Source organism: Lissotriton helveticus, chromosome 5_1, assembly GCF_964261635.1.
Source record: "Lissotriton helveticus chromosome 5_1, aLisHel1.1, whole genome shotgun sequence".
NCBI lineage: Eukaryota > Metazoa > Chordata > Amphibia > Caudata > Salamandridae > Lissotriton > Lissotriton helveticus.
The window spans coordinates 1,273,954,513-1,273,976,940 of record NC_136065.1 but is presented as its reverse complement, the minus strand read 5'-3'; the positions used below and the strand labels follow the sequence as shown (position 1 = coordinate 1,273,976,940).

The 22,428-nt window shown below is 45.6% G+C and overlaps 1 protein-coding gene across 2 annotated transcripts in view; it reads right to left on the bottom strand.

Annotated features, from left to right (window-relative positions):
* The window catches only part of ARHGEF40 (Rho guanine nucleotide exchange factor 40), a 382,900-nt gene that overhangs the window by 204,179 nt on the left and 156,293 nt on the right, over positions 1–22,428 (bottom strand). For both annotated transcript variants that reach the window (XM_078644086.1, XM_078644087.1), the window contains exons 8-11: positions 19,123–19,239; positions 15,014–15,112; positions 14,305–14,432; positions 4,958–5,096 (exon numbers count right to left, since the gene is read on the bottom strand). In XM_078644086.1, coding sequence (XP_078500212.1) covers positions 4,958–5,096; positions 14,305–14,432; positions 15,014–15,112; positions 19,123–19,239 — 483 coding nt within the window. The remainder of the gene's footprint in view (positions 1–4,957; positions 5,097–14,304; positions 14,433–15,013; positions 15,113–19,122; positions 19,240–22,428) is intronic.

The following is a 22,428-nucleotide window of genomic DNA, read 5'->3' as shown; positions in this document are numbered from 1 at the left end:
GAGACATTTTGACTATATCCTGGACCTGCCCGTCCTCGCACAAAATGGCGCCGGAATAAATGGGACTCGTAACTCCTTGTTGTGTACTGGTTGCACAACCTTGATATCACGAGATACGTATGCAGTTTTGAAGCACATGGCGGGCGGGGACGAGAATAGATTGAATATTTCGATATCCCTATTGATATTAAGTTCTGATGTGTTATTGATTACTGTACTATTGAAAGTTCGAATTAACGTCACCCATGGTACTTGCCCGCAAATGTATATCTAGATAATTTTATTGTAACTGGCCCTGTCGTATTTTAATTATAAAATGTACGTCCACCGATTCCGCAACTGTTAAGACACTTTAGTTCTTGCAACCTAATGGCCCGCCCGTTACGTTCCTCTACAGTGTAAATGTCTACTCATCATATACGATTATAGTTTGCTCCGTGGCCGGCCCACGTGGTTATAGGCCCGTATTTGTATAATGACATTTTCACAATAAAGGTTTTTAAAAGAAAACATGGTAGTAGTATATACATTGGTAAAGTTTTTAATAATAGTCACTGTTTTAGAATCAGTAAAAGGCAAGTGAAATAAAGCAGACCAATTACATGAAGGGTAAAAGGTATAATACGCAGGAACGCAGTAAAGATAAATGGTCAAGGGCTGTTGTGTTTTCTACTCCTGCAACATAAAGTGATCGATAAGAATCTCATATTCAGGCGTATCGGCGACTAAGCCAGCAGGCCGACCCTCTTTTGCTCAACGGCTCCGTCATGGGACGAAGAAACGCCCTTTTTCTCGAAAAAGGAATATATTTTACTTGCAGGACAGTTGTAAATTTTCCGGGAAAGTACATTAGCCTGGAACATTATAACATATATTTAAGAAAAAATAATGTTTCGAAAGTAATAAAAAGCGTAATTTTTAGGTCATATGACCAAGCCTTTCATCATTAGAATAAGAAAAGTAAAATGAACCAATGAAAAGTTTTATTAACAAGTCACATGACCTGTTATGCTTACGTTACGCGCTGCGCGTCGCGCCCCGGATCACTTCCGGATGCGCTAACGCGGCGCGTCATATGACGCATTAAGCGACAACGCAGGTCCAGAATATAGTCAAAATGTCTCCACCAACCAGCGGTCGGAACACAACCCCTTTCAGCAGGCTAAATAGTTCTGTTAAATGACAACAGAAGGGACAGGCAACAAGAACCATCAGTCAAAGAGGGGAGGGCTAGTTCTTCTCTACCGGGTCACGTTGGGGCGCTACCGGAACTGATCGAATTGGTAGTCTACAGTGTTTCTGGATGTTTCAGACTGAAGCTGGCGTTAGCATGAGAGCACCACCATTTCGTAGCTCCGTCGTGGCCATTCCACGAGCAATAATGCTAGCCGCTCCCCACCAGAAGCCTGCGGGAGTCGGGGGCCCCCAAGACTTTTGTAGAATCTTCAAGGCTGAGGGGACGCTTTCGAGCATGGAGCCCAATCTCTAGCAGACAAGCGTCCGAGTTCCAAGGTGTCGCAGGGCAATTTTAGTGGACCACGCCCAAATCTGAAGAGCCGGCCGCCATTTTGAGAGTACTGTGGCAGCCGGCTATCGCTGCACCGCAAGAGCGGGAGCAACTCAACTACATGGTGAGCGAGACGCTGTAGTCGAAAGAGCGGGCGGTAAACAGCTGAATAGCGGAAGAGGCACAGTGTAGCAAAAGCGGGCGGAATGGCAACTGAAATGGTAAAGGGGCGCCCCACTACAGCGTGTCTTTAGGTGAAACGGATTGTGGGACAAGGTCAAGAATGGAAGAGTTACCAAAAGGCAAAAAGTTCCGCTTGATCCCGGGAGCCGGCCACCTATGTCGGGGGCGATCTCAGGCCACACCAGGAGAACACGACTTGGGGAGGGAGCCGGAGCCAAGCGCCCCCTCCGAGTCCGCGCCATCACACCGTCCCTCGGGGGCCTCCGTCAAGCGGTTCAGGGTGGCACCGCATTACATTGTTCACAAATGCAGTCACGTCCTCAAACAGCCCCCACTTTACTTTGAGAATAGTGAAGCTGAAGCAAGTGCAAATAGGCTTCAGACAGTGTTACAAGCACTCCTCAAAACTTTGAACCATCAGAGTGCATGAGTTTCATGCTCGATCGATTGAGCTAGCCGGATCGGGCAACAAAAAGTATAAAATAGTTATGTAAATAGTTGTTTAATAAAATGTTTTACCCTGTTACTTTGCTGGTGTGTTGTATATATTTGTAATATTTGCATAGAGTTTATCGTTATTTTGGGCGGGGTGGGTGGCGGAGCCGAGCTGTATTGCAGCCATCATGGTGTGGAGTTCAGTTCATCTCAATAGTTTTGTGTTTGTCATGAGGGGTTGTTCCTAATGTTTCTATTTTAGCGAGGTCAAAAAGAGATCCCATTAGTGGCCTACTGATTTTGCTCGATTCCTTTTGTTTTTTACACGATTTTTCGCTATCTGCAAAGACTAAACAGAGTATTGCGACTCTGTGCTTGTTTGTAAATAGAGAATGAACCAAAGAGAACCAATTCTAAAACAGTAAATGCTTGGATAACAATCAATCAAATGGAGAGAGACGGATTACAACGGGGGCAAAGGCCTGCGTTAACTACCCTTCACTATCTGCAAAGAGAGAGTACTCCTAATAGAAATGAGGGGGGGGCAGCATTCAAAGCAGATCAGTGTGCATAAACACGAAAATGTTTTTACTTACCACGTACTTGACATTCGACAGCTTATGATATTTGCTATTAAAAAACCATTGAAATTCACTGAAAAAACCATAGGTTAGAGACCATATATAGTTAGGAATTAGCATTTAAAAAACCTTGAAAATTCACTGAAAAAACCATAGGTTATAGACCATATATAGTTAGGGATTAGCATTTAAAAAACCTTATTTTACTCACACAAAACCATTGAAATTCCATATATAGTTAGTTGCACTAACTATATATCGCGCACCCGCAATCCACTGCTGATGATGTCACATATTACATCATTCATGACATGGTCAGTGACATCACTGATGACATCACTGATGACATCTCAAATGACATCACTGATGACATCACTGATGACATCTCAAATGACATCACTGATAACATCTCAAATGACATCACTGATGACATCTCAAATGACATCACTGATGACATCACTGATGACATCTCATTTGACATCAATGACCACATCACTGATGATATCATTCATGTGACAATACAATGCATCTCCTCACACTTTAATATAACCTCTGTTACACCCAGTGTTAAATACAGAGTATAATTTTTGAAACCATTGACACACCAATACTAGTTACTACATACGCACTCAGTGATTCCTATGTTTACACACACATTCACTCATTTACCCATACAATCATTCATACATACAATCACTCATCTTTACAACACTATCATATGCACTCATACACCTATACAGACTCTCACACTCTGTCACTCATCCATGGAGTTACTCACACACCTAGTCAGTCCTGTAAATAATCAATCACACTTCCATTTTCTAATCTATACAGTTAAACATAGAGCACCTTACATTTTGAAACATATACTAACACATACTTACTCTCTTATACAATCATTGATACAAGTACACATTGATCTGCACAGAGTCACACACCTCCCAGCCAGCCACACACACACTCAGTCTCCCATACAAATACTTGGGCAATCAATCAATAACCCATATAGTTACTCATATAGCTACTGACCAACACATGCAGCAGTTTACAGAACAACAGACATAATGATGCACAAATTAAGACAGTTTAGTCACTAACCCATGCACTCAGTGAGACACATTTAATCCCTCACTCATACAGTCAGTCACGCACCTACTAAATCCTTCATCCAGACACTTCTACATCTACTCATTCTTCAATATGTAAAACATATTTAAACTTTACAGAAACACACAGTCACTGGATGATGTCATCAGTGATGTCATTTGAGATGTCATCAGTGATGTCATCAGTGATGTCACTGACCATGTCATGAATGATGTAATATGTGACATCATTAGCAGTGGATTGCGGGTGCGCGATATATAGTTAGTGCAACTAACTATATATGGAATTTCAATGGTTTTGTGTGAGTAAAATAAGGTTTTTTAAATGCTAATCCCTAACTATATATGGTCTATAACCTATGGTTTTTTCAGTGAATATATATATACACACATACATATATAAACATAATACGTATACATCTGCATATCTATATAAATACAAATATAAATACATGCATACATATACATATATGCATACATATGTATGTTATGTAGAGTAAAGTTTGAAAGACACTTATAAAAGCAAAGCTAAAAAGCCACCTAATTACAAACAGAATTGCTTTAACTTAAACGAGGGAGAGACCTATTGCATTTTCAATGCTTGTTAGAAAGATGAAACAGCAAGCAAAAGGCCTCTACCAGCTCCAGTCTAGAAGGGGTTGGAAGAGTAGCACCAGCCATGCGGGGTCAAATGTGCAACCCCTGAAACTTACTGAAAGCCAAAGTAGAAATCACTGTCATACCAGGATTCAAAGGACTACCACCATCCCTAGTATGACAGCAGACAGAGGAGTAACTACTAGTACATGTCCAACAACAGTCGAAGGAGCAACCACTAACTCTAGTCCAGTTCCAACCAAAGGGACAAGCACAAACCTCCATCTACCAGAAGCTAATGGACAATCACTGACACAGGTGTCAAAGCGGCAGCCATTGGCCATGATTCACCAGCAGTCTAAGGACTGCTGCGCCCTTTAAATCACTGACAAACCAGAGTTCTTCATACATTCTCCTTGTAAAACTGTGGAGACTATGGCCTAATCATGTGATTGAACCGGAATGTTTACCACCAATCTGAAAGGCAACCACCAGACTACCTGCAGACATAGGGGACATCTACTTGAATCATTACAGGGTCGTCTTACCGCTTCCACCTCCTCCTGACTTCGGCACCGCTCCAGGTCAGTTTCCAGACTGCGTAGCCGCTGGTTTGAGAGTTGCACCAGACGGTGGATGGTGTTGTCGACCTCATTATAGAGGGCAAATGCTGAAGCCACATCTGTCCTAAGAGATCAATATGTAGAAGGTAAAAGTCTACACCAGTTACAGCTTGCCACCCACATCACACAGCCTCAGAACCACCAGAGTTTGAGTGGTATCATATTATTGTTGAGTATTGTCTGACCTACATATGATGTTACAAGTATCGCTTACAAAAATATTACTGCATTGGAGTTCATAGTCCTTAGTCTACGCCCAATAACAATATTTAGGACACAATGTTTATGCCAGATAATATTTATGTATACGATATTCCGAAATACAATCCAACACTTCAAACTATCAATAGGGAGCACCTCTGGCAGTGAGCAGTTGGAGGTGGGGGCTCTTTGTGTGCGTTTATGTGGCATTCACTATGTGTTGTGTGTGCTGCAACCTCATAACCACACCACCCAGTGACTGAACAGCTCTACCAACATCACTGCCAACACATAATATATGTGGTACGATTCCAAAAATCACCTGCACACAGCTCCTATGAACCAAAATAAAAGAGGCCACACCATCCACTGCTTCAACAGAAAACATACCAGGCTCACCGGGAAGATTACAAATCCCACATCTTATCCCAATCGTAGCACTTACAACCACACTAACACCAGCACATGCCACCCAAAGAATTTGGAATCCAAACCAAAAGCCCACTTCACCCACAACTCTAATAGCTCACTGCCACAGATCCACACTTTCTTGAGCCCACATCACCAAAGACCACAACACAAGGAACTCAATCCTCCCATATCCAACACCTCGAAGAATCTACTCTTACCAGTGAGCCCACAAGATCCTAACCACGCAAATAAAATGACACATCACCCACAACAAGTTACACCATCCACACTTCCCCATGCTACACTTAAGTCCACAACTCCAGTTGCCCATACGTCCAAGAGCCCATCTCCCGCAGCCCACAACAGAAGCAGACAATTACAAGTGTCTATACCTCACAGACCAATAGCTAACAGCTCACAACACTCTAACCTAAGCCAACACAGCTCACATCGCTTACAGCTCACTGTCCACGGTTCACAAAGGCTAAACCTCCTTGACCCATTTCACTAGAGCCCATACACTTTAGAGTCAACAAAGTCCATAGCCCAAACTTCAAAGAGCCCACACCAAACAGATGGCATTCCACCAAAACCAACCACAGATAACATTAGTGCACAACTGTAGGACACACTACCTAGAGTTTCCTCACCACTGCCCGATAACCAGAAACTTTACTACCAACACCTCAGAGCACTAAAAGTCCCCACAAATCCCTCATACCACAGCAAAGAGTATCCACTATATACAGGGACTACTTCACATATAAACCAAACCAGATAGTTAAAGACACTATGACCAACACCTCCCACAGCCCAGACAACCAAGAGCTCCGAAGGCCCACAGCCAATCGGAAGCCTGAACCTCGCACATCTAACACCATCCACATTCCATACCATCAAACCCCACAGCACTCAAGCCCACACCCTCTAAAGTGCACACCAAGCATATCCCACAGCTACCATTAGTCATACTAACTACAGCCTACACCATAAACAGCCATACCATCTACTGCAACCAAAACCCACACCATCTAAGCCCATACCTTTTATAGCCTATAACAGACACAACCCATACCTCCCACTGTTGCCTTTGCACTAAGTATAGTCTCTTCTGTTGAGAGGAAGGATTGTGATGAGGTAGGGTGTCACTTTATTATTATTAATGAGTTTTGTATCGCGCGTGGTTACCCTTGGGCATCCCAGCGCTTATCCAGAGAGAGCAACCCTAGCAGAGACAACTCATTAAGCAGGGAACAGGTGAGTCTTTAAAAGTTTACGAAATCGTAGGATGCCAGTTTCAGAACGCAGGGCAAGCGGAAGGGAGTTCCATAGAACTGCCACATTGACGGAGAATCTTCTACCGCCAGTCCTGGCCTTTCTTACTCTCGCGACTTGCAGGAGATGTTGGTGGTCTGAGCGAAGGGCACGGGGGGCCTTATAAGATTGAACCATACCCCGAAGGATGGGTGGCCCTTTCCCCTGCAGGATATTGTGGGCCATGCAGAGTGCCTTGAACTTCACCCTCTCTCTGACTGGTAGCCAGTGAAGCGCCTTCAGCGCCGGACGGGCTGATTGCCAACTGGGAAGGTCTGTCAAAAGCCTGGCAGCGGCGTTTTGTACTTGCTGCAGTTTGTTCAAAGTTGATTCTGGCGCCCCCAGAAACAGCGCATTGCTGTAATCCAGCCGGGAGATGACGAGCCCCTGGATTAATAGCCTCCTGGTGGCCATCGGGAGGAGGGGTAGGATCTTCCGGGCTGACCGGAGCATGCCAAAACACACGCCTGCGGTCTTTTTGGCGTGTGACTTAAAGGAAAGGTCCTGCTCCAGCCACACCCCCAAGCTCTTAATCTCCTGTTTAGGGGTAGGTGGCACTCCCAGGCAGCTAGGCCAGCTGTTTGGGGGCAGGGAAGGAGAGGAGTTCCCCAACATCATCAGTTCGGTTTTAGAACCATTGAGTTTAAGGTCTGAATTGCACATCCAGGTAAAGATCTTGGCCAGGCATGCATGCAGCTGATCGGGTTGGTTCGCCGGCTGGGGGAGCCCTACCACCAACTGGGTATCATCAGCATAGCTGATGATCTTAATTCCCAGTGGAAGTACCACACTCTCCAGCGGGGCCATATAAATGTTGAACAATGTAGGGCTCAACGATGAGCCCTGTGGCACACCACACTGGAGAGGGAACGATGTTGACTTCTCGTGGGCTTCCCAAACCTCGAACGTTCGCTCTTCTAAAAAGGACGCAAGCCATTTCAGAGCCATCCCGGAGACCCCCACCCCCGACAGTCGCTGGAGTAGCACCTGATGGTTTACGGTGTCAAATGCCGCACTGAGGTCCAGGAGGATCACTGCCACCGATCCCCCTGAATCCAAAATGCTCGTGGCATTCTCCACGACTACCAGCAGGGCGGAGTCCGTCCCCTGACCGGGGTGGAAGCCCGTCTGCGAGTCACCCAGGAGGGAGTTGGATTCCAGAAAACCCGATAGACGCCTATTCACGAGTTTTTCCGCCACCTTACTAAGGCCAGGAAGTAAAGAAATGGGCCTAAAGTTCGCAAGGTCGGCGGGGTCTAGGCTGGGCTTCTTCAGGAGGGCCTTAACTACCGCTCCTTTCCAACTGGGGGGCACCACACCTTGAGTGAGGGATAGGTTTATAAGATCCGTCACTGGGCCGCCGATGGTAGGGGCTACCTGCTTCAGATATTTCATCGGGGTCGGGTCTCTCGGAGACCCACTCTTCACCGAAGCCAGAGCCCCAAGAACTTCGTCCACAGTGACTGGTCCAAAGGAGACCAGCTCTGCTGTCCTCACCCCGGGCCAAGACCCTAGGTTACCAACCGAGGATGGCTCCTGGACTAACCGAGGGAGGGATGACAAGATGTTTTCTATCTTGAGTTTGAAAAAAGAGGCCAGTTCTAAACATTTCTCACGTGGGTTGTCATGAGAGACCGGAGGTTCTGGGGTCTTCAAGAGTTCTCTGATGACCTTGAATGACTCTTTCGATGAGTTAGAGGAAAGACCTATCCTCTCCTCAAAGAACCTAGATTTTGCTGCCCGGATGGCAGATTTGTAAACATTAAGGGCTGCCCGATATTCTCTCCGGCTCACTTCGCCCCAATCCTTCCTCCAGATCCGCTCCCGCCTCTTGCAGCCCTTCCTCAGTGTTCTGAGCTCTGGCGTGTACCAGGGGGCTGATCCCACTCTCCTACCCCTAGTAAGTAGTCTTTTCTTAGGGAGGATAGTGTCCAGCGAGTTGGTCAGCCAGGTATTTATATTCTCATCAACTACTAACGGGTCAGTCCCGAGAACGGGACGGGACGCCTCCAAATGTACTGCCCAGGTATCCACTGGGAGCCTAGACCAGGCTCTTTCCACCGTGAATACCCTAGGTGTAAATACCACTGGGGCATCATACTGCCACCGAGCCGGAATCACAAAATGGTCTGTCCAGGGCATAGGCAGCGCGGGCAGAACTTGAAGGCGGTCAGAGTTTGAGAAAATGGGGTCGAGCAGATGTCCCTTTCCATGCGTTGCGCCCGAATTGACCAGATTGATCTCGAATGCTTTGAGATCACGCTGCAGATCGACTCCCAGGGGGTTGTGAGGGTCATCGAAATGGATGTTAAAGTCACCCAATGCCACGAAGTTGGCAGTGGAAGAGGCAAGGAGCGCGACCGTTTCAAGAAAGGAATTGGGGAAGTTGCCCATAGTTCCCGGTGGGCGGTAGATGAGAAGGCCTGCCAGGGACGCGGTGGGCGACAAGCGTAGAGAGAACTGACAACTCTCGCAGTCGCTCATCCCACCATCCTGAGCCTTACAGGTTAATGTATCCCTGTAAATGATGGCGATTCCGCCACCCCGCCCCAATTGTCTGTCTAGATGGAATATGAGAAAGCCCGGTGGAAGTGCCCTGACCATATCCGGGCCGGAACAAGAGGAGATCCAAGTCTCTGTGAGGAACAGCGCGTCCAGCTTGTGGTCAAGAATAAGGGAGTTGATTTCTGTCGCATGACTAGGGAGGGACCGGCAGTTCAGCAAGGCCATTGATAACGCACAATTATCTCTGGCCATTTCCTGACCTAAGTTGCGGGCCCCACAAGGCATAAACGGTTGTCTACTCTCATGGGCAAATCTGCATGAGGCAGGATGTGAAGACCGCCAAAGCATAAGTTCCTCCTTTGTGTACCTAATACAGGCTGCGTGTGACTCCCGTGAGTCGGCCAGGGGGACCAGCCCTGAGCCCGTCTGGGCCCGGACGGGCACAGACGGGCTGAACTCTGGCGTAACTCCGGCGTCAGGGAAAGGATTTTTTCTTTTGCTCACTTTAGGAAAATTGGGCTAGCATCTATCATGTATGGATAGTTAGTGGCTCTTAGGGTAAGAAAATGGATGGAGAAATGGATGATTGATGCAAGACATTCCATAATATGTTATATTAGCAGATTTTATAACGCGCACAGCTACTCAGAAAAGTGTCCCGGCGCAAGCCCAAAGTAAAACAGGAAAGGAAAACAGATAAAATAGAGAGAAATTCAGTTAAAAAGGAACGTTTTTTTCTAAATTTATTGAGGTTCTGCAGGCTACGTAAATTGAACAGGAGAGCGTTCCAGACCTCCATTGAACAGGAGAGAGTTCCATGTCTCCGCGGCCAGGTAGGCCAAGGAACTGCTGCCTTTCCTATTCAGCAAAAGACACACAATTGATGGACGGAATGCAGAACAAATCTAAACATTCACCCCCAGTCAAAAGATCTGGGTTAAATCCATCATTCTTTTGCTCATCATGCCATCCCAGTTTAGATGGACGGAATACTGACAATGCCCAGACGTGGGTCCCGGGCACGGTGAGCAAAAGAATGATGGATTTAACCCAGATCTCTTGAGTGAGGGGGAATGTTTTGATATGTTCTGCATTCCGTCCATCAATTGTGTGTCTTTTACTTTCTCGCCCTAAGTGCGCCTAAGTATGCCCAGATGTGGGTCCCTTGCTCACTGTGCCACTGGATTCAAGCTAGCCTGGCTGAAGAAGGGTGACATAGCCTGAAACCGGTCCCAGGATGCTTGTTTCTGGTCCAGGGAGGACCTGGCCTGGCAGTTCGGTCTGGACTGTTCCCATGAGGCACAGGGTCAAGACTGATTTGCATATGGCTGGGTCCAAACTGGGGTGGCGTAGTGGGCAAAAGAACAATGGATTTGACCCAGATCTTTTAACTGGGGGAGAATGTTTGCATTGTCAGCATTCCGTCCATCATTTCTTTGCTGTAACGCCTTTCCTTTTTAGGCGGTATCTGGGAATAGATGCCTTTAGCATATTAGAGGAGCGCAAATGTCTACCGGGGACATAGAACTGAAAGCGCTTCCTAAGATAGACAGGGCCATACTCATACAGGGCAGTGTGGACCGTTACCAGGGCTTTGAACTTAACCCTTGTTCTCACAGGAAGCCAATGAAGACTACACAAATGTTGCCTGACACTCATACGTTTGGGTAGACCGAGAAGTAGTCTGGCAGCAGCGTTCTGAACCACCTGGAGTCTATCCAGGAGGAAGCCAGGAAGACCTACATAGAGTGCAATACCATAGTCGATACGGGAGGTGACCAGCGCACGGGTAGCCGTTTCTTTAGCTGCTAAAGGGAGAAGAGGCAAAAACTTTTTAAGTAGCTTCAGAATGCCAAAGCAGGTACCTGTCAGATTACTGATTTTGCTGCAGAAGCTAAGCCTTTCATCGAACCTGATCCAAAGGTTCTTGACTGGGAGGACCTGCGGCGTGGGCTTAGCGGACTGCTAATATCATATGATCACTATGGTAGCATTGCACGGATTTAGAACCTCTGCCTTCAAAATTGCCAAGAAAAGGACAGAGTGAGAAAGGAAAGATGGTGGGGCCCGTTCCCTGCATATTGTAAATTAAGTATGTTGAGTGGGAACATCACTTTAGGGAATCTAAAATGCAGAAATTATACACTAACCGATGGAATGGCCTTTTCCCCACTATAATTTCTAGCTCTTGATGAGAAAGGGAAAAGATCTTTCTTGCCCAACAACCCTGCACTATTGGTTCTTCTTTGACTTTACCTGTATTCTTTTTGGTGGTTGGACCTTACCTTGAGATAGAGATACTTGTGAGATGTTTAAAGTAGATTTGTTAATTCATTTTTAAAATAGTTTTAGAGGGGGATGAACATGATGACTTACGGTCACACATCAGAGTGGTTGGTGAATGATAATAATTTATCAGCAGTGGCTGACTGTGACAGTGCCCATATATGGAGAGACACTACGTGAGATGAGCTTTGGGCTGTGCCTATTTGATGGCTGGGACTGGTTCAGCTTTTATTTTATTTTGATGACAGTGACTATCAGATTAGCACAGGTAGCAAGCAGAAGCTACAACATCCAAAGCCCACATCTCCTGGAAACTCAATCACTACGGCCTACAAAACCAAAGACTGTTTCCGCAGGGCAGACACCACTTAAACCACCGCACCCCAGCTTTACACATCCCACAACATTCGGGCCCTAGCACTGCCCATAGAGTATTCAACTAAGAAGCCAACTGCACTTGGATCCCTCACCACCCAGGACACATACCACTGACAACAAACACCACCTAGAGAACAGAGCACTCAAAAACGCACTAGCCAGAGGACGCATGAAGCTAGGACTCACACTACCCACAACTCAAACTAGAATAGCAGTGTTATCTACAGCCAAATTACACCCACAGCACACACCACAGAGAGACCTCACTGGACACCGCTTCATCCATAACACTTACCACTAATTGCTCATATATCCAAAAGCCTACACCTTCCTGAGCAATCACCACAGTCACCCGTTATTACTCACCCACAAACCACACCGCCTGCACACATGCTTTATCCATTAGAAACTATTGTACCAAAGCACTCAACATAAAGTAAATCAATTATATTGTGGCCATATACAGTATTTTTCAAACCCTAAAATCAGAGAACGGGAGTCATAGATTTGTTGTAGAAAGTTGTACTGTAGTCCAAAACAACAGCCAACACGTGTTTCATCACCCAAGTGACTTCTTCAAGGCCATGTAGAATAATACTGTTGTCACGATCCGGTGGGTCAACAGGCCTGGGTAAAGAAGATATTCCTGAAAGCCAGAGCCTGGAACGGCAATGACATCCCAGGTCTTCAGAACGTGTGTTCCACACCATGGGCCCGATTCACAGAACTAACTTAAGACAAAATCCTAAACTTACAACCATTTTGGTTTTCACAGAAGGCACTTACTCATTTCGGTATTCACAGAAGTTAGGAGTCCTAACTTTAGGACTCTTAAATGCCTTCTGTGAATACGGAAAGTCTTAAAGTTAGGATTTTTCTCAGGTTAGGAGTAGTAAAGTTAGGACTCCTAACTTTAGGACTCCTAAATGCCTTCTGTGAATACGAAAGTCTTAAAGTCCTGATTTTTCTCAGTTTAGCAATAGTAAAGTTAGGACTCCTAACTTTAGGACTCCTATATGCCTTCTGTGAATACCGGAAGTCCTAAAGTTAGGATTTGTCTCATTTTAGGAGTCCTAAAGTTAGGAGTCCTAACTTTACTACTCCTAAACTGAGAAGAATCCGAACTTTAAGACTTTCGGTATTCACAGAAGGCATTTAGGAGTCCTAAAGTTAGGACTCCTAACTTCTGTGAATACCGAAATGAGTAAGTGCCTTCTGTGAATACCAAAATGAGTAAGTGCCTTCTGTGAATACCAAAATGGTGGTAAGTTTAGGATTTTGTTTTAAGTTAGTTCTGAGAATATCTTTCAGCTGATCAGTATATTGGAAATTTTGTAAAAAACAGAAGTGGAAAGTGATTCCAATGTAATCCAAGTAGTTCTGCTAGATAGGTTTCTTCAAAAGAATCTACCGTAATCCAAATGTAAAGGAACCAGTACTAACTGGTTCTAAAGAATGACCGGTTCTGCCCTGAGACAACTGATTGAGTATCTAGTTGAGATTTGAATGTTGTCTCGTCGAGGAGCGCCTTGATCAACCTCCTCAATTCTGCTTGCCGCGTCTCCATGTGTCTCACCTTGTACAATCAGGAAGTAACAGTGGAACACGTTCTGAAGACCTGGGATGTCATTGCCATTCCAGGTTCTGACTTTCATGAATATCTTTTTTACCCAGGCCTGTTGACCCGGGGGATCATGACAACAGTATTATTACACATAGCCTTGAAAAAGTCACTTGTGTGACAAAACACGTGTTGGCTGTTTTTTTTGGACTAGAATACAAGTTTCTACAACAAATATATGACTCCCGTTCTCTGCTTTTGGGGTTTGAAAAATACTGTAAATGGCAACAATACCATTGATTTACTTTATGTTGAGTGCTTTGGTACATTAATTTCTCATGTGAATGGAGGGTGTTTCACCAATGTATTTGATGCATACTGGATAGGCTGATGCATCTGTACATATTAGTACCACAATCAGATTACTCTTTGTGTACATCCTTGATAAATATACTGGCACGTGCCAAATAGTGGTGCGACCAAATAAACCATCACTACCAAGCCTATGCTTTATCCATTACCATGAGCCCCAGCCAATGTACAAGGTGGGACTATCTCCCTCTTTCCATATCCTCTACCTCCCATAGTCCTCCCCCCACCCGAAGGTAGTCCTAACCTGTGGTTGCAGGATTTCTGCAGTCGGGCGATAAGTGATCCTCCATTCCTCTGCAGCTCGGATAACCGCCCATCTGACAGCACCTTCATCATGGTCTCCTGCTGCTGCGAAATCAGGGTCTGTATTTCCTGTGAGAGAAGGAATAGCCGTTGTCAGGTGATGCATCTCCTTCAGACTCTCACCAAAGCAATCCTGTGGTAACTGGGACAGTAGTATTTGCCGTTAGGTCTAATGACCCAAAGTAATTCTCCAGACGTGGGTAGGGTTGCAGTGTGACTAGGTTTAACGTGAACTGGTCTGATTTGGTCAGATCAATTAGGATCAAAGAGAGCGCCTGCCTGAAAGACCTATTTTGTGTTTGGGTGAACCTGAACAAACTACCCATTGCAAACTAATGTATGTTCAGGTCAGGGAGATGGTTGGTTTGGATCAGAGACAACACCAGCCCCAGGACAGTCTATCCTGTGTTCCACTTTCGAGAAAGATTGAAATAAGTGTTGTTGGAAGTCAGGGTTGAACCAAAGATGTCAAAGTTGCCCAATATGCGGTATATGACTTACGTCACAATGAAGGGCTTTTTGCCATATGGAGGATTTGGAAGATTAAAACTGTCAACTTGCACCTTTTCATCTGAAGAGAGAAAAATATCAGTCCCCTGAAGGTCCCTGGTGCAATCCCTGACATTAAGAGGGATGGTGGGTCCTCTTACCTGACTGGTCCCGGCTAATGTCTCCAGCTGCAAATCTTCGATAACATCCAACAGGGACTGCAGGACCTCCAGACAGAGCTGAGACAGCGAGTCTAGTGTCTAGAGGAGCAAGGGAGACAAAAGAAGATTTGGCGAATGCAAAGGAAGAGGGGAAGTGCAGCAGGAGACAGAGCATGGGTGTTGAGAGACAAGAGAGAAAAGTGCAAGGGGTGAGTGGAAAGTAGAGACTGAAGGAGGAAGTTTGCAAAGAGCAGGGAAGGGTGAAAGAATAGAGAACATTTACATTATTAAAGTCACTGAGCCCCCTGGTTTTTAGATGCAACATGGTACGAGTGACTGGGTGTGTGGCCCATTTCAGTGTGTGTCTGTGTGCATGGGCTCAGTGTTTTTGTTCCCGTGAATGTACTTGGCTGTATTTATACGATGGTGTTGAGGACCTGAATGACCTCCTGTCGCATCTGAGAATTAAACTCAGTTGGATTCTGCTGAACAACATAAAGTAGACACACAAGAAGATACAACTCTTTATTTCAACACAAACAGGGACATCGAACAACATTAGCTGGAGACATGAAAACAGCAGACCTAACTGAGTGCCGCGGACTGCCATTCTCTTGCACATGTCCGTGCTGAGAGCTAACCTTAATGCGCCGCCTGTCATGTCCGGTCCCTCATTTCTTCCAACTAGGTACTCCCCAGGACTGACAGGTGTACATCAGCCTCAAACTTACATAAAAACCTTTAACTGCAATATGATTATTTTCTCCATCGCTTTTAATTAGTCCTTCTGCTCACTCTGATTCGTCATCATTGCGATCGAGTTTCTTAAAGGACTTTCAACAGGAAGAGGTTAGTTTGCCTGGCTCCACATGCTCCGATTCAGCACCAAGGAGGTGAGCGCCAGTACCCCAGTTGGTGGACCAGTACCTGAAGCGCTGGAAGGGTGCGTGCCTTGTCACCGTCTTCTTGTCTAAGACGGCTTATAACATGGTGCATGAAATGGATAGGGATCAAAATGGGAGACCATCTTGTCGTACACATATCGCCTCAAGAGAACAACATCCATGTGCCAAGTCATTCCCTACAAGTGCAAGGACATATTTTCATACATCCCTTCTGCTGATTGCCCTGACACAGCACCATGTGCCTGAGAAAAAGAGTAGACCACTTGTGTCTGAACGACTCATCTAAACGTTCAGGCATGCACTTGTGTTATGCACTTGTCTGTGGTGTTGTGCTGTGTATTTCTGTAGTAAGTTGCGATTTGATACATTACTCGTGAAAAGATCTTCTTTTTCAAGTGAGCTACTTGTGTGCATTTGTGAAAGGACTCTCAAAGCTCTCGGCTGTTGGTTGGCATGAGACCAACACGGAGTGGCCTTCCTGAGACTAAAATGCCTTGGCTATGAAAGGGCATTATCAGACTTTACTTCAAGCATACCATATGCTCAGAATAGCTTTCACGACCAAGTACAACAGAAATCTCTGCCATGTTCTGGGTATTTGTATCTTGGGGTACCTGGGATACTTGTTGGAAGCTACCAGCACATATTGACTTGAAATGGAAACGTGTCGTTAGCAGCTAACTTCCACATCCTTGTAGGTAGAAGTGACATTTGCAGTAGCCCCAGGCCAAACGAGCTTCTGAGGCTTTTCTGTATATAATATTTTGCATTTCTAGGGAGCAACCATTACTGTCTCTGATACTTTTCTCCATTGTAACCACACCTCTGCGACCAAAGGTCTAGTTCTAAGTCAGTTCTTCACCAGAAATGTAATTGTCTCTGGGCATCAAGACCTTTTCACTGTGGCTTCTGAGGTGATCAAACCCGGCTTCAATATTCCCTCGCACAATATATTTCAGAACCTTAGAGGTATTTTCACAAAAATATTTTTACGTATCCTAATTCTGTTTTCCCCTCCAATTTTAAACTGCTCATATAGGCCATTTCTGCATTGCTATGCAAACCTAAAATATATCAAGGTTGTAGATGCTCAGTTCTCCTACAAATACGATCCTGGTTAAAGTGTAAAGGAAGCGGCTGCTACAACACGGCTCGCTCGTCTGAAGGCAAACATTCCACTGGCTCCCATACCTGTTCTCAACTATATATACACACAACACTAAAGTAATTTCTTCTCAAGGAGGGCATGATCTAGCCAGTCTAATTGCCAGATCATCGGGCACTCTCACAATGCTTCAATTGTAGTACTTACATGCTGCATTAGTGTCCTTGAATGGGCTCAGTCTTACATTTCACTACTACTTGGCTGCCAGAAACTGAGAACTGGATCTCCCTGAAAGCGAACAGTAGTCAAACTGTGTTAGGAATGTTATCAATTGCTGGCACTTTGTCCACAATGACAGCTACGCACTTGAATGTCATTGGCCTCTCCTTCGTATTATCCACTGCATGCCTCGTTCTGGGTTGCCTTATGTTCTATATCATCACCAGTCGCAAGTGTAGACTCCAGGCGGGGCTTTGTAAAGGATTACAGCACCCCAGGCACTATCTAGCCCCCAGAAGTATCTCTTCAACTGAACTCTCTTAGAATGTTATCCCTCAACCTTTACTTTGAGAACCTTTCAGGCTTCTGGTTCCATCAAACACAATGTCAACACACCAGTGCCCTTTGCCTATGCTCTTTAGTGGCCCGCTTCTCGCTGTAATGCCTGAGTTGATCCTTGGAGCTAATACTAAGCTCCATCAGAAGATCCCACCCGGTGTGACCCCGGACACACTTTAAATACTCTCCATGGAGCTGAGCCTCAAGTTCATTCCAAGGCACTATTTGTTATGTTATTAAAGTTGTAGAGTGCACGTACGCCTTCAAGGTGTCCTGGCGCTAGGCAAAGAAAAAAAAGACCTTAATGAAAGAGCATCATTGACTACATAGCCATGGTTTTAGAGCCTTACAGAAGTATAAAACAACGAATTGTTTTGCATTCATAGTTTCACCTAAGGGGCCTCTTTCTGCGACATGTCAAGCTCTGCCTATGTGTTCTTGTAGAGGTCATCTCTGGGATTGATGTGGGGGGACTGTCACTGCACCCACTTCAGACATTAGCTTGGTGCCCCTCGGCTTCCACACTCCGTGCAAAGCTGACTTGCTTATGTTTGAAGGAAAGTGAGATGCACAAAGCACTTTCCAACTCTTTTTGCTTCACTGGGCTGGAGGGTGGAGGAGGTGTAATAGATTTCCTCTCATCCTCTAACTTGTGGGTGTACAGGACATCCACCATGGGAGGGGCCCCCTAGATATCAGAGACTGCTGCACTGCTGTCCTCTCAGTACCTTATTTGGAAGGCCGCTGCCTTTCAGACTGCTGTGCTTCATTTGTTCACTATTTCTGGACTGGAGTGTGTTTGAAGGACCCAGGCTAGAGTTTTCCCCATCATTCCTATGGTTTCTAGTTCTGTCCGGCTTTCTATCTGTGGCTCCCAACCTTCCTAAATCTTCGCATCTCTCTCATCATGGTTGGGCATAGGTACTGCACTACTGTGCAGCCTTCTCTCTACTTTAGCTACCACTGCAAGGTTCTCAAGCCCTTCAACGTATCACAGCCCCCACCCTCCCTGGCTACTGCCACCACTCTTTTCAAAAGCCTATACTGTGAATTTGACTGGGTTCACTGGACTTCACTGTGCCACCGTACGTGGTTATTATGCTACTGTTGTCCCTAGCCTTTTCCCCTAGGTACAGGGAATACAAAAGTGTTTGCCTGTATTTCATGGTCCCTAGTGTTTGTATGGGATTGAACTATGGTGCGAAGGCTTTACCCATCGCTATAACTACTTCCATATACCCGTTAGCACATGCCATGTCAGGTCCCCATTCCACCCTCATGCCCCAATGAGGTTCTGAGGCAAGATAGTCGAGCCACACGCATCCAGCACCAGGATCTAGTCCCTTGCGTAACCTGTCCTAGGGCACATATGGCGACTCCAACAGTATCCTATCTCCTGACTGGGCCAGTCACCCTCAGCGAGGGTGGTGAGGAGATCCTGCATGTAAACTGCCCAATAAACAGCTACATGAGGAATGTCGTACATACTAAAATACACACAAGCCTATTTGTACATTCATGTGTCAGGTTTGGTCGCTCACCCTGTGGTTCTGCATCCACTCGCTGTGTGAGTAGGGAAGCGTCCCGCCGAGGCTGGGCGGCAGCTGCTGGGCGTCCACGTAGTCTGTCAAACCTTCGAGTCCAGTCAACACAATGGCCTGAAACATAGAAACCAGAGTGTAGAAAGCAGTATGAGCACAGGACCAGGAAAAATCTGCACAGCTACAACTGAGTCAATACGAGTTCCCATGACAAAAATGTTATTGCTTCCAGCTCTAAGGACAAGAACGGGGCTAGTACAACCTTTGTTGACTATGACCGGGCCTCAGCCATGTGACATGACTGCAAATGGCACAACACCGCTTGATGCAACTATAAATGAAACCGGACCACCTTCAATGACTATGTGTCCCAGACCTAACTGACTTGGCAAAACATATGTAAGTACTGACCTTTATAACTAAGACTGGACCGGCGCCCTGGGTTGATTACAGCTGGACTAGTTCCACTTCCTGTAACAACAACTGGGCCAGTCCCACCCACAATCACCACAGCTGGCTCCAGAAAGGGTGAACTGCCAAAACTTGTATCATAGCTTTAAAAAAAGAGGTAATTTGTTTCTATCTACAACATGCTTGCACAAGGAGCAGCGAGTCACTTATGACACACAAGCCATTTTTTGATGTGAGATGCAGATCGTTTCAAAGTACTGATAATCTAGGAGTGCCTTTTATTCAGATCTCACACACTCTGAAAGTATATATTGTGTTGTAATTGCATTTATATAGCACTTACTACCCCGACGAGGCGTTGAAGCGCTTTCTCGGTGAGTAGCACTCTACTCCAGAACTCATAAAGGATTAGTGGTGAATTAGTATAGTGAAAATATAAAAGTAATTTGAGTGGTGAAAATGTTAGTCAATTATTTGGATTGAGCAGGATAGTGGAGGGATAGAAGAGAGAAAAAGGATTGCATTTATATAGCGCTTGCTACCCTTGATGTGGTGTTGAAGGGTTTTTTCGACGAGTAGCACGCTAATTCGGAACCCAGAAAGTATTAGTGGTGAATTAGTATTGTAAAAATAGGAAAATAATGGAGTGGTGGATTTTAGTCAGTTAAATGTTGCAAGCACATGGACATCCTTTCGTTTGTAAACAACTCAACTAAGTACTTTCTAGCACCAGAGTATTTAAGTAGAAACTTGCAACTGGGTTTGTGTGTGTGAGGGGGATTATGCTGACTAAGGCCCTAGTTAATGGTGGCCCAGTTACTTCCGCTCCCTGGGCATGTCCTTTTTGTAGCACCTATCAGAATGATATGTCCCACCTCCCCCCTCCCCCCAAGTCCCCGACACCCTGCATTTCTCCTGAGGCGAATTTCAGCAGATCAGACTTTACCTCCCTCATGACGCCATATTCCTCAGGCTGTGGAGAGCAAGGAGAGCCGCCACGCATCCTTCCTGCATCCAGGGGCATTTGATGTACTGGCCATAGTTCCCTCTTCCCAGGCTGCGAGGAGGGGAGCTGTCAAAGTGTGTAACCCTGGCATGTAAGGAGCACAGCAGGCCCTGAAGTGCACTGGACAGACATCTTCCAAGAGCTGCTTTGGGCTTTTTAGGTCTGGCTTAAGAGCAGGGCTGTAGTCAGATCTTATACAGTAACCAGGAAAAGAGCTTTAGTGAGCTACAGAGAGAGGGGCCTGGGCTCTACTTACATGAGGACATTCCTCTCTACACATTTTCGATGGGGTACAGTGTGTGTGCTTTGCTTTTGTTCCAGTTTTTGCCTTGAGGGGAAGTCTATGCTCAATACAGTAAGCATGGCTTGGTTATGACGACAAGCCAATCATTAAGGCGGAACTGTTTATTATTAAATGTTGTGACAAGGGCACTGGGCAGGATGTATTTTTTGTGAAACACATATGTTAAAGCCAATAGGTTTCTACGGGTAGATTGTTATTACACTGTGTTAAATCCTGCAGCCATGTATTTCATTACATGACAGCTCACATTAACCATGGGGTTTGATGTTGGTTACCTCCTCTGACAAACTCTAGGGGGTATAATATTTGGACTATGGCATTCTGTGTTAACATTGTATATTGTTTTTCCAACTATAATTGTGTACCCATTTGTAATTTTATGACTGTATGGCTGATGGTTGCATTGCGGAAAAGCATATGCACAGTACAGTAAGCATGAAATGGTTATGATGACAAGAGAAAGAAAAATGGCATTGGCATGATTGGTTCATTGGGGCAAGTTATGTCAGGTGTCATGGGACAGATCTGTTTATTATAAATCATTGCAACAAAGGAAGTAGGCCATATGTATTTATTGTGAAGAACATATATTCAAGCCAATAGGCCTGTAAGGGTGTATTATGATCATAATGTGTTACAGCTTGTGGACAGGTACTGGTTACCTAGATCTCCCAGACTACCTTAGTATACTAAGGGTTTGGTCGTGGTTACCCGTTCTGACAAAACCTTGTCGTAAAAGATTTGCACGAGGATAATACATAGTCTGAACTGTAGGTCCCTGGGTAAACATCATTAAGATGTACTTGAGCTCCTTATGGACCGGTCCCCGGACCTACTGTTTCTAACCGAAACTTGGTTAGTCAGTGACTCGACGGCCATCCCTGCCTTGGCCCTCCCGACAGTCTACTCGATACGCACTCAGAACAGGCCGAAGGGTAGGGGAGGTGGGTTAGCTGTGATTTTTAAAACTGCCTACTCCTGCACCCTCTCCCCCGCAACTCTGGCTGAATGTGAATGTGCCTTATTTAAGATCAGGATATCAGATCATTTTACTCTTTCGGTGCTGTTGATATATCGCCCCCCTGGGCCAGCGAGCAATTTTCAAGAATCTCTGGCCTCGACCATCTCTACCCTTGCCTTACAGTCAGCCAATTTTAGCATATTGGGAGACTTAAACCTTCACCTGGAGCGCCTTGACTCCCCGGCCATTTTGAACTTCCTGGGTGATTTGGAAGCCTGCCAGCTAACTCAGTTAGTCAAAGGGTCATCTCACTCGGCAGGCCATTTGCTAGATCCTGTGTACTCCAACATCGAGGGAATCATAGCTCATGCCCCCTCTCCCTTAGCTGGACAGAGCACTTTCTTATCCATATCTCCATCAGTATATCAGCCATTTCCCGGCAGAAGCCCTCCCCCGCCCTTTGGAGGCGCCCATGGCAAAAATTAGACTGCTTCCGTCTCGAGTCCAGACTTAAATCTTACCGCCCCGACTGGCCCAGCAATCTGGAGGATGCAGATAAAGCCTACAGGGGGTGGATTAATAATTCACTAGATCACTTTATTCAAAAGAAAATGTCCCGACCCA